The sequence below is a fragment of the Vanderwaltozyma polyspora genome, genomic scaffold, assembly GCF_000150035.1.
Source record: "Vanderwaltozyma polyspora DSM 70294 KpolScaffold331 genomic scaffold, whole genome shotgun sequence".
NCBI classification, from domain to species: domain Eukaryota; kingdom Fungi; phylum Ascomycota; class Saccharomycetes; order Saccharomycetales; family Saccharomycetaceae; genus Vanderwaltozyma; species Vanderwaltozyma polyspora.
This window is the reverse complement of record NW_001834537.1, coordinates 1-19,430: the sequence shown is the minus strand read 5'-3', so window position 1 is coordinate 19,430 and position 19,430 is coordinate 1. Positions and strand designations below refer to the sequence as shown.

General features: G+C 33.6%; 3 protein-coding genes and 1 further gene across 3 annotated transcripts, besides 2 other annotated features; 2 read left to right on the top strand and 2 right to left on the bottom strand.

The window, feature by feature from the left end:
- Kpol_331p4 (uncharacterized protein) lies at nucleotides 1-5,802 on the bottom strand (the record flags this gene model as incomplete). The annotated part of the gene is made up of 1 exon (XM_001642402.1): nucleotides 1-5,802. A coding segment is annotated over one exon (5,802 nt), but the record flags the coding sequence as incomplete, so codon positions are not given.
- Nucleotides 5,803-11,143: 5,341 nt separating this feature from the next.
- ESF2 (RNA-binding ATPase activator ESF2) lies at nucleotides 11,144-12,070 on the top strand (the record flags this gene model as incomplete). Its single annotated transcript, XM_001642401.1, has 1 exon — nucleotides 11,144-12,070. The coding sequence occupies one exon, from the start codon at nucleotides 11,144-11,146 to the stop codon at nucleotides 12,068-12,070; it is 927 nt and encodes a 308-aa protein (XP_001642451.1).
- Nucleotides 12,071-13,463: 1,393 nt separating this feature from the next.
- Nucleotides 13,464-14,312: a sequence feature (similar to hypothetical protein; correction of possible frameshift sequencing error~similar to Saccharomyces cerevisiae NOG2 (YNR053C)).
- Nucleotides 13,464-15,623, top strand: Kpol_331p2 (the record flags this gene model as incomplete).
- Nucleotides 14,817-15,623: a sequence feature (similar to hypothetical protein; correction of possible frameshift sequencing error~similar to Saccharomyces cerevisiae NOG2 (YNR053C)).
- Nucleotides 15,624-17,154: 1,531 nt separating this feature from the next.
- Kpol_331p1 (uncharacterized protein) lies at nucleotides 17,155-17,811 on the bottom strand (the record flags this gene model as incomplete). Its single annotated transcript, XM_001642400.1, has 1 exon — nucleotides 17,155-17,811. The coding sequence occupies one exon, from the start codon at nucleotides 17,809-17,811 to the stop codon at nucleotides 17,155-17,157; it is 657 nt and encodes a 218-aa protein (XP_001642450.1).
- Nucleotides 17,812-19,430: the final 1,619 nt, after the last annotated feature.

Sequence of the window (19,430 nt, the reverse complement as noted above, 5' to 3'; positions counted from 1 at the left end):
TGAAGATGATTCGACAGCAGAAGAGGATTCAACACCAGATGATGATCTAGCTACTGAAGAGGATTCGACAGCAGAAGAGGATTCAACACCAGATGATGAGACAGCTACTGAAGAAGATTCGACAGCAGAAGAGGATTCAACAGCGGAAGAGGATTCGACAGCAGAAGAGGATTCAACACCAGATGATGAGACGGCTACTGAAGAGGATTCGACAGCAGAAGAGGATTCAACACCAGATGATGAGACAACTACTGAAGAGGATTCGACAGCAGAAGAGGATTCAACAGCACTTGATGATCTTACACTGTAACTACTAAATCCTGTACTAGAACCAAACGCAGAAGCCGATCTAGAAGCTAAAGATGATTCAGATGAAGATTCAACACCAGATGATGAGACAGCTACTGAAGAGGATTCGATAGCAGAAGAGGATTCAACACCAGATGATGAGACAGCTACTGAAGAGGATTCGACAGCAGAAGAGGATTCAACACCAGATGATGAGACGGCTACTGAAGAGGATTCGACAGCAGAAGAGGATTCAACACCAGATGATGAGACAGCTACTGAAGAAGATTCGACAGCAGAAGAGGATTCAACAGCGGAAGAGGATTCGACAGCAGAAGAGGATTCAACACCAGATGATGAGACAGCGGCTGAAGAGGATTCGACAGCAGAAGAGGATTCAACACCAGATGATGAGACAGCGGCTGAAGAGGATTCGACAGCAGAAGAGGATTCAACAGCGGATGATGAGACAGCTACTGAAGAGGATTCGACAGCAGAAGAGGATTCAACACCAGATGAAGAGACGGCTACTGAAGAGGATTCGACAGCAGAAGAGGATTCAACACCAGATGATGAGACAGCTACTGAAGAGGATTCGACAGCAGAAGAGGATTCAACACCAGATGAAGAGACGGCTACTGAAGAGGATTCGACAGCAGAAGAGGATTCAACACCAGATGATGAGACAGCTACTGAAGATGATTCGACAGCAGAAGAGGATTCAACACCAGATGATGAGACGGCTACTGAAGAGGATTCGACACCAGAAGAGGATTCGACACCAGATGATGAGACAGCTACTGAAGAAGATTCGACAGCGGAAGAAGATTCGACAACAGAAGAAGATTCAACAGCACTTGACGATCTTAGACTGTAACTACTAAATCCTGTACTAGAACCAAACGCAGAAGCAGATCTAGAAGCTAAAGATGATTCAGATGAAGATTCAACACCAGATGATGAGACGGCTACTGAAGAGGATTCGACAGCAGAAGAGGATTCAACACCAGATGATGAGACAGCTACTGAAGAGGATTCGACAGCAGAAGAGGATTCAACACCAGATGATGAGACGGCTACTGAAGAGGATTCGACAGCAGAAGAGGATTCAACACCAGATGATGAGACAGCTACTGAAGAAGATTCGACAGCAGAAGAGGATTCAACACCAGATGATGAGATAGCTACTGAAGAGGATTCGACAGTAGAAGAGGATTCAACACCAGATGATGAGACACCTACTGAAGAGGATTCGACAGTAGAAGAGGATTCAACACCAGATGATGAGACGGCTACTGAAGAGGATTCGACAGCAGAAGAGGATTCAACACCAGATGATGAGACAGCTACTGAAGAGGATTCGACAGCAGAAGAGGATTCAACACCAGATGATGAGACAGCTACTGAAGAGGATTCGATAGCAGAAGAGGATTCAACACCAGATGATGATCTAGCGGCTGAAGATGATTCGACAGCTGAAGAGGATTCAACACCAGATGATGAGACAGCTACTGAAGAAGATTCGACAGCAGAAGAGGATTCAACACCAGATGATGAGACAGCTACTGAAGAGGATTCGACAGCAGAAGAGGATTCAACACGAGATGATGATCTAGCGGCTGAAGAGGATTCGACAGTAGAAGAGGATTCAACACCAGATGATGAGACGGCTACTGAAGAGGATTCGACAGCAGAAGAGGATTCAACACCAGATGATGAGACGGCTACTGAAGAGGATTCGACAGCAGAAGAGGATTCAACACCAGATGATGAGACAACTACTGAAGAGGATTCGACAGCAGAAGAGGATTCAACACCAGATGATGAGACAACTACTGAAGAGGATTCGACAGCAGAAGAGGATTCAACAGCACTTGATGATCTTACACTGTAACTACTAAATCCTGTACTAGAACCAAACGCAGAAGCCGATCTAGAAGCTAAAGATGATTCAGATGAAGATGCAACACCAGATGATGAGACAGCTACTGAAGAGGATTCGATAGCAGAAGAGGATTCAACACCAGATGATGAGATAGCTACTGAAGAGGATTCGACAGCAGAAGAGGATTCAACACCAGATGATGAGACGGCTACTGAAGAGGATTCGACAGCAGAAGAGGATTCAACACCAGATGATGAGACAGCTACTGAAGATGATTCGACAGCAGAAGAGGATTCAACACCAGATGATGAGACGGCTACTGAAGAGGATTCGACAGCAGAAGAGGATTCAACACCAGATGATGAGACAGCTACTGAAGAAGATTCGACAGCAGAAGAGGATTCAACACCAGATGATGAGACGGCTACTGAAGAGGATTCGACAGCAGAAGAGGATTCAACACCAGATGATGAGACGGCTACTGAAGAGGATTCGACAGCAGAAGAGGATTCAACACCAGATGATGAGACAGCTACTGAAGATGATTCGACAGCAGAAGAGGATTCAACACCAGATGATGAGACAGCTACTGAAGATGATGAGACAGCAGAAGAGGATTCAACACCAGATGATGATCTAGCGGCTGAAAAGGATTCGACAGCAGAAGAGGATTCAACACCAGATGATGAGACAGCTACTGAAGAGGATTCGATAACAGAAGAGGATTCAACACCAGATGATGATCTAGCGGCTGAAGAGGATTCGACAGCAGAAGAGGATTCAACACCAGATGATGAGATAGCTACTGAAGAGGATTCGACAGCAGAAGAGGATTCAACACCAGATGATGAGACAGCTACTGAAGAGGATTCGACAGCAGAAGAGGATTCAACAGCACTTGATGATCTTACACTGTAACTACTAAATCCTGTACTAGAACCAAACGCAGAAGCCGATCTAGAAGCTAAAGATGATTCAGATGAAGATTCAACACCAGATGATGAGACAGCTACTGAAGAGGATTCGATAGCAGAAGAGGATTCAACACCAGATGATGAGACAGCTACTGAAGAGGATTCGACAGCAGAAGAGGATTCAACACCAGATGATGATCTAGCGGCTGAAGAGGATTCGACAGCAGAAGAGGATTCAACACCAGATGATGAGACAGCTACTGAAGAGGATTCGACAGCAGAAGAGGATTCAACAGCGGATGATGAGACAGCTACTGAAGAGGATTCGACAGCAGAAGAGGATTCGACAGCGGAAGAAGATTCGACAACAGAAGAAGATTCAACAGCACTTGACGATCTTACACTGTAACTACTAAATCCTGTACTAGAACCAAACGCAGAAGCAGATCTAGAAGCTAAAGATGATTCAGATGAAGATTCAACACCAGATGATGAGACACCTACTGAAGATGATTCGACAGCAGAAGAGGATTCAACACCAGATGATGAGACAGCTACTGAAGATGATTCGACAGCAGAAGTGGATTCAACACCAGATGATGAGACGGCTACTGAAGAGGATTCGACAGCAGAAGAGGATTCAACACCAGATGATGAGACAGCTACTGAAGAGGATTCGATAACAGAAGAGGATTCAACACCAGATGATGATCTAGCGGCTGAAGAGGATTCGACAGCAGAAGAGGATTCAACACCAGATGATGAGATAGCTACTGAAGATGATTCGACAGCAGAAGAGGATTCAACACCAGATGATGAGACGGCTACTGAAGAGGATTCGACAGCAGAAGAGGATTCAACACCAGATGATGAGACAGCTACTGAAGAAGATTCGACAGCAGAAGAGGATTCAACACCAGATGATGATCTAGCGGCTGAAGAGGATTCGACAGCAGAAGAGGATTCAACACCAGATGATGAGACGGCTACTGAAGATGATTCGACAGTAGAAGAGGATTCAACACCAGATGATGAGACGGCTACTGAAGAGGATTCGACAGCAGAAGAGGATTCAACACCAGATGATGAGACGGCTACTGAAGAGGATTCGACAGCAGAAGAGGATTCAACACCAGATGATGAGACAGCTACTGAAGAGGATTCGATAACAGAAGAGGATTCAACACCAGATGATGATCTAGCGGCTGAAGAGGATTCGACAGCAGAAGAGGATTCAACACCAGATGATGAGATAGCTACTGAAGATGATTCGACAGCAGAAGAGGATTCAACACCAGATGATGAGACGGCTACTGAAGAGGATTCGACAGCAGAAGTGGATTCAACTGCGGATGATGATCTAGGAGCTGAAGAGGATTCGATAGCAGAAGAGAATACAATCTCAGGTGATGATCTAGCAACTGAAGAGGTTTCAACACCAGATGATGATACAGCAACTGAAGAGGATTCAATACCAGAAGAAGATTCAACACCAGAAGAAGATAATAATGAATGAACGGAGTCACTCGAATTGCTGGTTGATACTTCATCTCTATAAACATAATACAGTATTTGGTTTATATCCTTATTAGCATCGTTTAAAAACGTAGTTGTAATTGTTTTAAAAGTGGTTCCAGCTGAAATACTGTTTGAAATGTATGTAGTGGATGTTGTATATTCTTTTGTTGTATAAACATAATATAAAAGTTCTGTGACTTCTTCCGAGTTAGCAAAAGTTATGGTTTTCACGTTTGTGCTATAAGTTGAAACTTGATCTAGGGACCAAGTTGAATATGTAATTGATGTTGAAATTCTTGATGGTGTCATTACATAATAAACAGTTTCTGTTGTCACATTTCCATTCCCATCACTTATTAGTGTTGTCTTGGTTGAATAGGTAGTTGATTTATTTCCTGATCCCAAAGTTTTCACTGTTGACGTTCTGAAATTATTAAGATTTGTTGGAATAGCTACTAAATATACGGTAGATATAGTAGTTAGACCATCTGCACCTGTGGTTGTAACCATTTCACTAGAAAGCGTCGACCATTGCGAGAATGAGAAAGAACCTACTGTGGTTAAAGTAACCTCGTCAGTTATATATGGTAAGTTAACTATGATTATGTCCTTCTTATAATAGTAATAATCTGGACCAATTTCATTTGTAGAAGTACTGCCATATGTATAAGATGATTGACCAAAACCTTGGGTATATGATGTTGCAGTTACAGACGACACAGGAACATATATATCAACTATTGTATATGTTGTTCCATCACTAATTGATAATATAGAAGAATACCAAGAGGTATATGAATTGCTCCAAGTAGTATATCTAGCAGATGCTAAAGCTGGAGAAGTCCCAACTACATAAGTGGTCACTACGGTTGTAGATCCATCGGTCCCTGTATAAGTTTTATAATTTGTGGATATAGTATGTGCAGTGGTTTGTTTCCAATCTATAACTGTTGATGTAGAGTAGAATAAATTACTTGGTAATGCAATATAGTAAATAGTTTCCGTAGTTTCTATGTTGTCTGTTCCGGAAACAGTTTTAATGAGTGTAGAAATTGTCGACCATGTAGTTCCTGTTAAATCTTGTGTCAAGAATCTAGATGAAGTTAAAGAAACAGATGTCGCTAAAGGTACTATCACAATCCATATCAGGAAAGTTGACCAAAATGTGTGTAACCAATTTGAAGGAACTATAAGCATTGTTATATTGTTCTTATAGTCCAACTTAGCGATTAATGAGACTAGATCTTTTTTCTATAATATGATTTATTGTGCTTTCAAAATGCAATAATCTCACTAGATCACTAGATATGGTTGAATTAACGACTATAGGTCTAAGATTCCTTTAGAATTTACTTTCTAAACCAATTAAAACTAAGTTGTTATAATTGATAAAAGCTAATACCAATAGAACTTGACTCTTGAAAAGAATCTAAGTCTATATATATATATTTTCAATTTCATTACCTCTTTTAATTTCATTTTTACTTTCGTTCATCTTCAATTATCAAAGACTAGCTAAAATAGTGCCATGTACTTCCTACTTTCTTAATAAAATTTTTCATAGAATCAGTTAGAGCTACTTTAAATTCTTAAAGGATAATTTTAGTCAATGACTATCAAAATCACACAGATACACTATTTTGTGTGGTCTCATTAGATAATTCAATAAATCCAAATTTAAAAAATCTAAAATAAATAAAAATTTTATCACAATGAAAAACCGTGATCATGTTTGTTAAGGAAACAGGTATTACTCTCTTCTAGATAAACTCAACAAGACCAATCAATAAATTCTTATTAAAGATATCTATTGCTAGCATTGCTACTTCTTCTCTTCCAAATTTAAACTGTAGCCTTACCAAAAAACAAAATTAACATATTACTACCTCCAACCGGTTTCACCGCTTCTTTTCACCAAGATTTTAAATAAAATGGGATCAATGAAAAGGAAAGAGATGGAAAAATAATCAGAAGATACTGCAACAAACTCATGATGTACTTTTTAACATGATATTTACACACGGATATGTGTAAATATAATAATGCCAATTATCTCCCTACCTTGTTCTTCCCCCTCACTAATTTTAATGTTGCCGAGACAAATGAATTTGTTCATTCTATCCAATTGGTCTGCAAACAAAAACTGAAAATTTCATCTTTTAATTCATGAACTTTGGTCTAAATGTTATTAAAGATGCCTACACAATAGAAACTATTTATGTCGATACACGCTACATTCTGAGAAATCTATGAATATTTCTTTTAACCCTTTGCCAAATTTTTCAAATGAGTTTGGTAGAGAATTTTTACCTCTATTTTCCTTTTTTTTGTCATTTTAGCAAGATACAAGCAATAATTAGAAATTAATTAAAACGGAATCTTCTAAAATGTAACCTCTAAAGTACTACTATGGTTATTGTATGAGACAAGCCCTTCTTTCTTTATGCAAGTCTTTTAGTAGTAAATTTGGTTTACCAGTAGTTTTTTACAATAAAATAAATCTGATTTGGTGGAAACATTTTTTTTATTTTTAACCGAAAGGAAATTCAAGTACAAATGCAAGGACAAATGCAAGTACGAGTACGACGAATACAAAAGGACAGATAGTTTGGGAAATAATTTTTCAAATCAAAAGAAAAATGACACGTTTCTTTTGAATAAAATAATATCGTTATTTCTTATATTGTAGTTGAATTCACAATTTTAGTTAGAATCTTTTAATTATTTATAACAATGATTCGTACAAGCAATTAAGGTCGGTTAGTTATGGGGATCATCCTAAATACGAGAAACTACCGGCAAGTATTTCTGTTATTTTGGCCGCAGGATAAGACAGCAGTTAAGTTAATCGAAAAGTTCGCTTTCTTGATATTTTATTATTTTCAGCAACATAGGTTTAATTTAACGAAGCTAATTGAAATCGAGCTTATTATCAGATATTAGCTAGCTTTTTACAATCAAACAGCTGGTTACTGATGAAAAGACTCGTATTATTTAAAATATTAAAATGTATGTTCAGGCTGCTTCTTGACTTTGGTTATTTCTTGAATTTAAATTAAACTATTCCAAAAGATATCTAAAATTACAGTTTTACAATAGCAAATACCTGGTTTCATTTCAATTCCATCATTGATTTGAATACACAGGTTAAATTATAATTGATTCTTACAAAGAAGTTTGTTCTGTCCATTGGCAAATAAAAGTTCAACAGAACACATACTATATTTTTCTATCTCATGTGATTGGACAAAAAAATATAAACAAAAATGTCTAGACATGCAATGTAATAACACCTGTAACTTTATTCGAATAAATTTGCATTTGGGTGATTTCTTTCTTTCTTTTTCAAGGGTATCTATAATAGTTAACGATGCTTGTCTACCTCTACAAACAGGTATTTTTTACTGGAAATGGTATTTACACGAAATGAGATTCTCTACTTCCTTCCCACCTTTACTTGCCTACTCGCTCTAAAGCTTTGGGTCTTACTTTACTCAATAACTACAAATAATTATAATTATAGCGTTGATTTCGGTTTCGATGTTGCTTTTAAAAAAATTAATTCTCTTCATTTCCTTTTTAGTAAGAATTATATGCAAGAAATAAATTTAATTCAAAACAAGAACTGGCTTCTTTTTCCTCTTCCGAATTTAGGAACATTCAAAAGTGGAATTCGTAAAATTTCTCAAATTTCAAAGAAAAGGCCAAAGAATCTTCTAACAATTAATTTCCGGAACCACATAATATCCATCTTAATCCAAGGGATTTATTCATCTTGATAAGACATGCAAGAGATAAAAATAGTGAATCTAATTTTAAAAAACTATCTTTCTTCCCTCTATTTGTCCTGACGGAGTCGATAACTTGGTAGAGTGATATAGATACGGAGCGGAATATCCGAAAGTTATAATAATTCTGGGATCCTATATACCTTCCATCTGCTTCATAGTAATAAGCCTAGAAGATTCGGAAAGCTTCATTTATTTCCATTTCCATATTGCATTTTTTCTTTTCCAATTTTCAATTGAATAGCATTAATAGACTGCATTACTAATGACAATACTGTATAAAATGTTGCACTAACATCGCCTGTACTATATTGATGCTTGCTTGCTTCTTATTCTCTCTAATTAATCATTGTATCTTAGATTTCCAACCAGAAATTGTTCCCTACATAACCATCAACCTCTTGGCAAATAATCATAAAAGTTCCAATATGTTCTAATTATTAGAAATTTCTGAATATTTTTTGACAGCATTTCCATTTTTTTATATTTTTTTAATACTTCTCTCTTATTGCTTTCCAACTTTTTCTTCTTGGAATATTTTTAATACCAAAAGTGATGCTTTTTTTTACAAAGCAGGATAGCATACATACTCTCGCAGATTTCTTCTATTTTATGTAGTTAGCTCTAATTAGAGATTGTTATGCCCTAGAGGCAATGAGAAAGATTAAATGAAGTTATACTGTTTGTATACTTCATTAGAAATTTTATGTAAAACAGATTTGCTCTAATTAATATAATGTAGTTTTTATTGAAAATTGCATTTTCTAAGAATATAAGTGAATACTAAATGGATATTATTTTTAGGTGAACCCTGTGATTATATTCAATTATGCATAAATCAACTAAATATACTTCACGTTTTTGAAATGAAGGCAACTCAAAGAGCATTTATATATTACTTTTTTGATCGTTTTTTGTCGTTGTCGCTTACAACATCATTAAGTTTATCATATTATTATCGAGTTTCTAACTATATTATTTAATTCTTTACATAGATAGCATTAATTTTCAGCAGATAATAATCAAGATAAATTAATACGATGCACCATAGTCTGTTTTAAAAATGTATTTACACTTTTGATCTTGAATATCCAAGACCGACCTTTCCATTGTTACTCAATAGGAAATTACCTATTATGAAGCAATAAACGAAAGAAAAAGAAAGGGATATCAGGGATACTATCCATTGTGGATATTTAATAAAATATTTTAATCGCTGGCCATGTGTGTAAATTAAATATTGTTTTTGAGATATGATCTGTGCCCTATCGAAATTTCGGTGTAATATAAACTATGGCGATATTATATAATACTCATTTTACCATTTTATATAACTTTTATAATACTTTATACGTGAAATCTGGAGTGATAAGAGAAACAATTGAACTCCTATTAAGGTAGCAATATAGTTTCACCATTCAAACTTCTTGTGATTAAGGGATAAAATAAATTCTAAATCAAAGTTAGGCTAAAATATTTGAGCATAAACAGGGATGATCAATATATTAGATGGTGCCAACAACAAAAGAGATTAGTTATCTATCAAAACTAGGTTACTCTACTTTCAAATGGGTGCTACAACCGTAGAGAAGATTCAGTATTCTTGATCTAAAAATATATATTATAAAATAATCTTAGTTATTAATGAATGCATTTAATCAAATTTCAAGAAATGTAATTATGCTTAAAAAACTCCTCTTCTTCTTAAATGAGTAGAAACAAAAGAACATCACAATTAAATTATATTTCAAATTGTCTTGATACTTGTTGCCATTTTTCATTTTGTTGCAAGAACTGCTTCATATTGTAGACATCGATAAACTAATAACTGGATTTTTAGTGGATCTAAAATGAAAGGCAGTGATGTTGGTTGAAAGATTACAGATATCTTCCTTTTTAAAATAGAAGAGAGATAGATGGTCAAGCTATTTTTAGATTATTTGGTCTAGTATGCCATTGATTTGAATAGTAGTTTTGTTAAGATGATTATTAATTGATTCGTTATATTTCTAAAATATTACAAAACTAGAATAAAAAATAACCCTTTATGAATAGAGTTATGAAATATTTTTTTATTGATTTTAAGATTTTAGCAAGATAATTTACTAAGATAAAAAAATCAATATAATTTAATTTAATCTTCAAAGACGTGGCATTGTTTATTAACGACATTAGTAAAATAAAATATGTCCTATGCTTAATATGATACTTATAAATTCTCAACCCAATCAAAGTGCAACAATTATTCACAACTGCATTCTGTTATGTTATATTTCTTTGCTTCATTTTCAAATATTATATAATTCTTTAAAATTAGAACGTTTGCCATATCTTATTGATATATATTTTTAATTAATAAAAATCGGTGAAATACGAGATGACAGCGTAGTCTATCACTCTTGTGACATTGTAAAAATGATATCGTTTCGAAACCCTTTTTTGGATGTCAGTTGGCTTACCCACAAAAATTAAGATATTAGGTCAATTGATAAAACAATGTTAAAAATTACATCAAGATTAGCTTTCAAAAGTAACTAAATTCTTCTATATATTTCATTGTCCTGTCTGTTTGTCTGTATACTGAAACTTTATTCAATATCGGCTTTCTCACATACATGAAATAAGAAAAAAAAATATTTAGTGAAAAAAAAATCGATGAGCTTATAGAAAATATGTACTTAAATGTGTGTTTGAAAAAGATTTGGTTAATTGATGGTGTATTGTAACTACTTGGGATCAAATATATCGATATGAGTAGTGATAATAGTGATTTTAATGATTTTTCCTCCGATGAAGAGGATACCAATCAAGTTCTTTTAAAATCAAAGAAATCTATCATTAACCCAGTATTCGAAAAGAATGATGAAGACGAAAACTCAGATGATGAAACAAACAACAACGAAGAGGAAGTGAAAGGATCTGATCTCGATCCAAAAGATGATAAAGGTGATGAAGAAATAGAGGAAAATGATGTTATGGTTGATCATTCTACTATAGATAAGGCGAAAGCATTGAATAAAAGATTAGCTAAAATTAGTAAAGTTAGAGCAGATAAAAAGAATCACAAAACAGGAGTTGTGTACTTATCTAGTATTCCACCATATATGAAACCTGCAAAGATGAGACAAATTTTATCTAGGTTTGGTGAACTTGATCGTCTATTTTTGAAAAGGGAAGATACTCAAAAACATAAATTAAGAGTACAACATGGTGGTAATAAGAAAAATATGTATGAAGAAGGATGGGCTGAATTTATAAGAAAAAGAGATGCAAAATTATGTGCAGAGACTCTCAATGGTAACATTATAGGTGGGAAAAAAGGTACTTTTTATCATGATGATATTCTGAATGTAAAATATTTGCCAGGATTTAAATGGGCTGATTTGACAGAGCAAATTGCTAGAGAAAATGATATTAGACAATCTAAATTGGACTTGGAGATTGCCCAAGCTAATAAGTTAAATGCAGAATTCATAAGAAACGTTGAAAAAAGTAAAATGATTGCAAACATCAAAATGTCTAAACAAAAGAGAAATATTGAAGATAATGAAGAAGATAACAATCCAAGAAGAAATTTTAAACAGCATAAGGTAGCGACTAATAGAGCTGATGCACCAAAGAGAATTAAACAAGAAAAATCTAAAAACATTGATAATGTACTAACAGATTTATTGTAACAAATTAAAAGGAAATTTCTCTGTTGTGTTTTATAATTTGATAACACAATACTTTTTGCATGCACTACAACAAACAACAAACAATTTCCAAATTAATGTATAGTATAGTAATAAATTACTGGTGCTCGAATGGTTATTTCTAGATTTTTAAAAATTAATTAATAATTATATAACTATTTAAGAAATCTAGTATTACAATGACATAGAGTCTTGAAATCCAAGGTACATGGAAAAATCACACTGTCTATTCCAATGTCATTAAATTCATATCACATTTTTATTGCTGAGAAGATATATTAGAAAATTATTCAAATTATACTACAAAGTTTTATTGCTTTGGTAATTGAAGGATAACATACTGTTGATTTCCTTTATATTATTGATGTATCATCGCTCGTTCAAATTTATTGCTAATAGAATTGATTTAAATATATATATAGATAGTCATATATTTACATTTAATGATTAAGTTCTAGTCCCTTGGTAAATAAAAAAAGATACTAGTAGAATCACTGAATTAATCCTAGACCCAGATAGTTAAAACCGTTTAAGAGTCGTATTATCTGAGTGACTTGGACCATTGTCTGAGAGATACCTCAATAGCTAGTCACGTGTGTTTCTCGCTTTCCAGTTTAATGGACAACTTTGGAAATTCATCATAACTTCAAAGAAAAAGAGAATGTGACCTTGACCTTAATATTCTAATTGTATATTAAATAATATCACATAAATTGACCATATCAATAAGTGCAAGTAATGTATATATACAATGTACATTAATAGATTAATAGGTTGTATCCTTGCATTATTTAGACAGATATAACTTTCAGTTTTAATCAGATATATATATATATGTTGTCTTAACATCTCAGAATGGGATTCTGGAAGGCTTTCCCCTATATTAGTCTCATTTTCAAGTTAACAATTGCTAGTCTTTCATAGAAATAGTATAAGGACAATGATAGTTTAATCAATTGACCTTCAAATTGTAGTAACGTTAAAACAACCGCTATCTGGACAAGTTACCCTATGATCTTAATCTCAGATATCTAACAGTTACCCTCTCGTCTTTTGTGGACGTATACAATTATTTTCTCTTCTCATCAGAAATTTTGAAAAAAAATTTTCACATCAATTTTACTAAAGCGATGCGATGCGATGAGATGCGATGAAGATGAGATGAGATGAGATGAGATGAAAAATTTTTAACTATGTTCAATTGTGCTAACATGTTGGTTCGAAATATAGTTATAAATATCATTTAGTTTTTTCATACTCTATCTATCATTACCAATAGTTCTGAAATTGTTCCTATTTCAATATCTAAAGATTCTAGTGTCATCTGTATCTTTTTAGATAGTTATCAAAGGTACTAGAGAACATTCTTTTAAAAATGGGTACAGCTAAGAAAGAAAGACAAAGACGTGTTCGTCAAAATGATACCAGAGATGGTAACTTAAGAGTTAAAGGTGAAAATTTTTACAGAGATGCTAAGAAAGTTGAATTTTTGAATATGTATAAAGGTGGTACTGCCATTCGTAATGCTAAAGGTGATATAATACGATCTGCTCCACTACAAGATTCTGCTATACCAGATGCTAGAGTTCAACCAGATCGTCGTTGGTTTGGTAATACTAGAGTTATTTCTCAAGATGCTTTGCAACATTTCAGAGATGCTTTAGGTGAAACACAAAAGGACACTTATCAAGTTTTATTAAGAAGAAATAAATTGCCAATGTCTTTATTGGAAGAAAAAGATACTACAGAGTCACCAAATGCAAAAATATTGGATACTGAAAGTTTTGAGCACACTTTTGGTCCAAAATCTAAAAGAAAGAAACCAAGAATTGCACAATCTAGTTTGGAAGATCTTGTGAAAAATTCTGAAGTAGATAATAAGAGCTACGAAGAAAAACAAGAATTAAATACAACTCTTGGTTTAATGGGTAATCAAGCTGAAGATGAAGATGGTTGGACCCAAGCTGCTAAAGAACATATTTTTAGCAAAGGTCAATCAAAGCGTATTTGGAATGAATTGTATAAAGTTATTGATTCTTCCGATGTCGTTATTCATGTCTTAGATGCTAGAGATCCAATTGGTACACGTTGTCTTTCTGTTGAAGAATATATGAAGAAAGAAACACCACATAAACATTTAATATATGTATTGAACAAATGTGATTTAGTTCCTACATGGGTAGCGGTATGTTCCTTTTTATTTTTTATTTTTTTTTTACTAACGTGAATTCTAATAGGTTTTAGTTTGAGATAAATGGGGTTATTGTGCAATAAATTTGCTATTCGGTTTGATTTGGATTTTAATCTTAGCACCAAAACTCTTTGTCAGGAGGTATTTACTTGCATTTTTTTGCAAAATATCCATAAATGCGTCTGTTACAGTTTTGGAAGATCAATATTACTCGCCTTTTACTCTTCTTTCGTTTTGAAGGAAATATGAGTGAAATCAGAAGGACAATCGTCGTTTTGATGATATACCTTCGCCTCTTTAGAGTAAGGACGATCTTCAGAGTTGAGTCTTTGATCTTAATTTTTTTTAAGACTAATTCAAAGTACTCGTAGTATAGAACGTCACAATTATTTTTTTTTTAATAAGATTCCAAATGTCTAAACAAACCGAACATTTATAATAACCTCGATTTATTAATTCTCGTAACCTATTGACCGTTTGCGTCAAAAATTTCTTTAACATTTAATACTAACGATGAAATTTAATACATTTGAATAGGCTGCATGGGTTAAACATTTATCTAAGGACCGTCCAACTTTAGCTTTCCACGCTTCTATAACGAATTCATTTGGTAAAGGTTCGTTAATCCAATTACTAAGGCAGTTTTCACAATTGCATAGTGATAGAAAGCAAATTTCAGTTGGTTTTATTGGTTATCCAAATACTGGTAAGTCATCCATCATCAACACATTAAGAAAAAAGAAAGTCTGTCAAGTTGCACCTATCCCTGGTGAAACTAAAGTATGGCAATACATTACATTAATGAAGAGAATTTTCTTAATTGATTGTCCTGGTATTGTCCCACCTTCTTCAAAAGATTCCGAAGAAGATATTTTGTTCAGAGGTGTTGTCAGAGTTGAACATGTTACATGTCCAGAACAATATATTCCAGGTGTATTAAAGCGTTGTCAAGTAAAACATTTGGAAAGAACTTACGAAATCTCAGGATGGAACGATGCCACTGAATTTTTAGAAATATTAGCAAGAAAGCAAGGAAGATTATTGAAGGGTGGTGAACCTGACGAATCTGGTATTGCCAAACAAATTTTGAATGATTTCAACAGAGGTAAGATTCCTTGGTTTACTCAACCTCCAGAAAAGGAATCCTCTGAAAAGGAATCAACTGAAAAGGAATCATCTAAAAAGGAATCATCTAAAAAGGAATCATCTAAAAAGGAATCATCCGAAAAGGAATCATCCGAAAAGGAATCATCCGAAAAGGAATCAACTGAAAAGGATAGTAAGATTGGTGATAAGAGAAAGTCTTCACATATTGAAGAAGATGCAGGTGAAGAAAATAACTAAGAATAGCGCATTTAAACATCCAATATATATATATATTTATTTAGGTCATAGGGATATATTGAATTTTTTGCATGTATAATTTAATTATAATAGACAAGTTTATATAGGAATATATTCATAATTTTTTTTTTTTATTTGCTTTCCGAAGTCATTCTGAAGAGAAGGTAGAAGTGTAGATAAATTTATCACATTCCTAAGTTTTCTAGTATGGTAATATAAAAAGAGATTCTTAGATTCCATGACTACTTATTTCAAATCCAGAGGATCTAATTGACGCTTTTCTATACTTTAAAATAGCCATTTCTCGAACAATTGCTTAATAAAATTCTCGTGATTGTTCAAGGTGTAGTTATTATCTTACAGATGTATTTAAGTCAATTTAAATACTGTATATAAATAGTTTCGTTTAAATTATTTGATCTTATTTGGAGGATTTTTTTATAAATTTTTGTATGTTTTTACGTTTTGTCCTTTTTTTAATAGTTAGCCCTGTTGGAGCGATATTAAGAAAAATGAAACTAAACTATTAAAAAGAAATAGTGCTAAAGTTAGAGAATCTCCTTGAAGTATATAATTCAAATAGTGCATATAATTCAAATAGTGTATATAATTCAAATAAGGTATATATACTTCTATTTCCAATTAATTATAAATTTATATTATTTATTTTATATTTATATTATTTACATTATTAAGGTAACGACAATGAATGCTGTCTCTGATCAAGTGATCCTACGAACAACTATCTGAATAAGGCAAATCTTATATGAAAAGGGCGGTAATCATGGTGACCACCCATGCCACTTTATTTCAACAATTGCACTTAATATAAAAAATATATTCTTAATATCGTTTTTGCCCTGTAGTTGCAGATAAAAAAAATATGGGTTTACAAACAAGGTATTCCCAGCAAATGTATGAACACTATTTAGATATTGTCTTAATAACACAATGGACCTGAAGGTCCCCAAATATCAATCAAACTTAACAATGCTATTGTGAATAGACATCATTTATTGCATGGATATTTTTAAGGAAAATTTATTAAAATAAGAAATTTTTATTGAAAATTGAGAGGCATACTCTTATTATCAATTAGTTTAAATGAGTACCAGACATGGCTTTAATATTAATTGATTGCATTCGAATTATATTGGTATTAGCAATCAATAATATATCTATATATATTGAAAATCGAGTCTAATTATACTGCAAACTTTCAATTACAAGAAAAAAAATATCCTTAGAAAAGAATATTAGCATAACTGCTATCTTATTATAAACCCAGTAGAAACCAGGTCATAATAGTCCGCTACTGTTAGAATCAAATTATAACTTCTGAACTAAGATAAATTTATACAAGGGAGACCATATTATTCCGAAGTAGAACAAGAGTTGTACTCAGAAGGGTAGTAATAAAGACTAAAATTAGAAAGATATATTATTTGAAAATGTTATTTAACATTAATTATGTTGACATTAGTATCGTCAATATTCTAGAAACTAAAATGGATTTATATTCTTAGAATTCTTATTTCTTAGTTGGTTCAAAGGTTTTTTCAGCCAAAGTGAAATCCTTGTATTCATCCTTGATGATTGGAGACTTGATGACATCTAAGACCCAGTTAACAATCAATGGGTGCTTTTCTCTCCATTCTGGGCCGAAACAATGTTGTAAACAGAAAGCCCATTCGGTAATACAGAATAAATCAGCTAAAGTGATGTGATCATTGACCAAGTACTTGCTTTTCTTTAGACCAGCTTCGAACATTTCAGTAATTTGATCAATTTGAACCAAACCACGGTCAACAATGTCTTGGTGGTATGGGAATCTATCAATGTATTCGTAAAAGATATCGGCAACAGTCATGAAGAAATCAGAGTTACATAGAGAGATCCACTTCAAAACTTGACATTCTTCTTTGTAGTCAGCACCCAACAAAGTCTTGATAACCTTTTCATCCTTGGTCAAATGAACTAAGAATGGGTTAACGGCAATGACTTCGTGTAAAATGTAATCGTTTGGACCAACAAAGGTTGGAACTCTACCCATTGGGAAATCCTTCTTGAAGACAGCATCTTCAGAAGCATCGGCAACAACATCAACGTTAATCTTGTAATGGTTGACTAAAGCTCTTGGCAAGATAGCTCTTGGAAAGTCCTTCAAATATAATGTACCTTGAGACATGGTTTCTTCTTCTGTAACTTGTTTTTCTTTATGTTCTTGTTTTTTATGGTGATGGTGTTCCTCCTTCTTGACTGGTTTATTCTGTTGGGGGGAAACTTTACGTTGATTATTATTCTCTTCTGAATGGGATCCGAAGGGTTTAAATATATTCTTTAATAAATCAATCAGTTTGAATTCGTATCGAATGAAATGTTCGCTACTTCTTTAGGGATAAGAAGGAATAAATTAAGGAATAAATTAACGATTAAATCTAATTACCAATTGGAAAAGTCTGTTCTTAAAACACAATGACATTATTTGGTCTCTTTATATACCCTTTGAAAATTTTTTTTGTTCAATTTTAAGGAAGCTGGAAATAAAAAAAAAAAATGTATTAAATGTAGCACCTATTGGTAGCCATATATTAGGTTATTCAATTCCTGGCCTCGAGAACCACTACGTAGTCCTCAACAGTTCATTATGAATCAAATTAGATGGTATACTACCAACCTACCTGTTCCGTTAAACTATCCTTTAAAAAAATTCCTACAGTGATACCATGTGCACCTCTACCAAAAAGCAACAAGAACAAGAGTCTACGAAAAATGCCCAATATTAACAAGGGAGATGCGTAGAAGAATCAAAAAAAACATTCAGAGTGGTCTAACACACACACATACACTAACCTACTCAAGGTAAAAGACATTCAACTATAGCACCACCACACCAATTTCAATAGTCAATTATATTTGAAGAAAGTTTTTACGAGACAAGAACACTCAATTCGAACTCAAAATACTCTACTCTATACCCTTATACCGAATATAGCTCAAATAAGAATATATCTCAGACAATAAGTGAGTATATACATTACCAGAGAAGAGAGACCAAGCCAACTCAACTCAAGTCAGCTCTGAGGGACTGCACTAAGAGAACGCCTCTGATTCCAAGTTTGTCTATGGTATAACCAAGATGAAATCAATTGCAATGAAATCAAGTTGACATCAACCATGGTATTATATGATTTGGTAAGAAAATAGAGAGATGGGAACTATCTCTCTCTCTCTATCTCGCTCTTCACTAGTTGCAGAATCTGCTGTAAAGAATTGTGATAGTAATGATTTTTCATAATTCAAGAAGAAGCAGCAAGGAAGGGTTTGTTAGTTTGAAATAATTTTTTTTTTGTTTGTTTGCTTCTACTGTTATAAAACTGAAAAAAAATCCTTATTTGGCATACATCTAGGGATAGAGATTCTTGAAGCTCAAAGGATTTTTAATTCAGTTTTCTTTCCCAAGCCTTTCCCTTCTATTGAAATCGATTAACTAAACCATTCGAAAAAAAAAAAAAAAAGATTATTCAGATTTAAGATTTCTTCCCTGTTCGAGAACCTTGCCTAGAATACCATCCTTGAATTTTATTAATTTCAGTGAAAAACTTGAAATATGCCTAGATCGCCCCCACTTATTTTCCAAAAATTTATGTTTTTTGCATGAATACATACTTACTTAAGTTGAAGGCAGAATCTTAACAAACACGTAATTAATCTGGGAACCCTCCCAAGGGTCTTAAAACCCTTAAAGAGGGCCAAAACGGGTTAGGTTTAAATTTGAATGGCTCCTCTTACTTTTCTATGTCTACG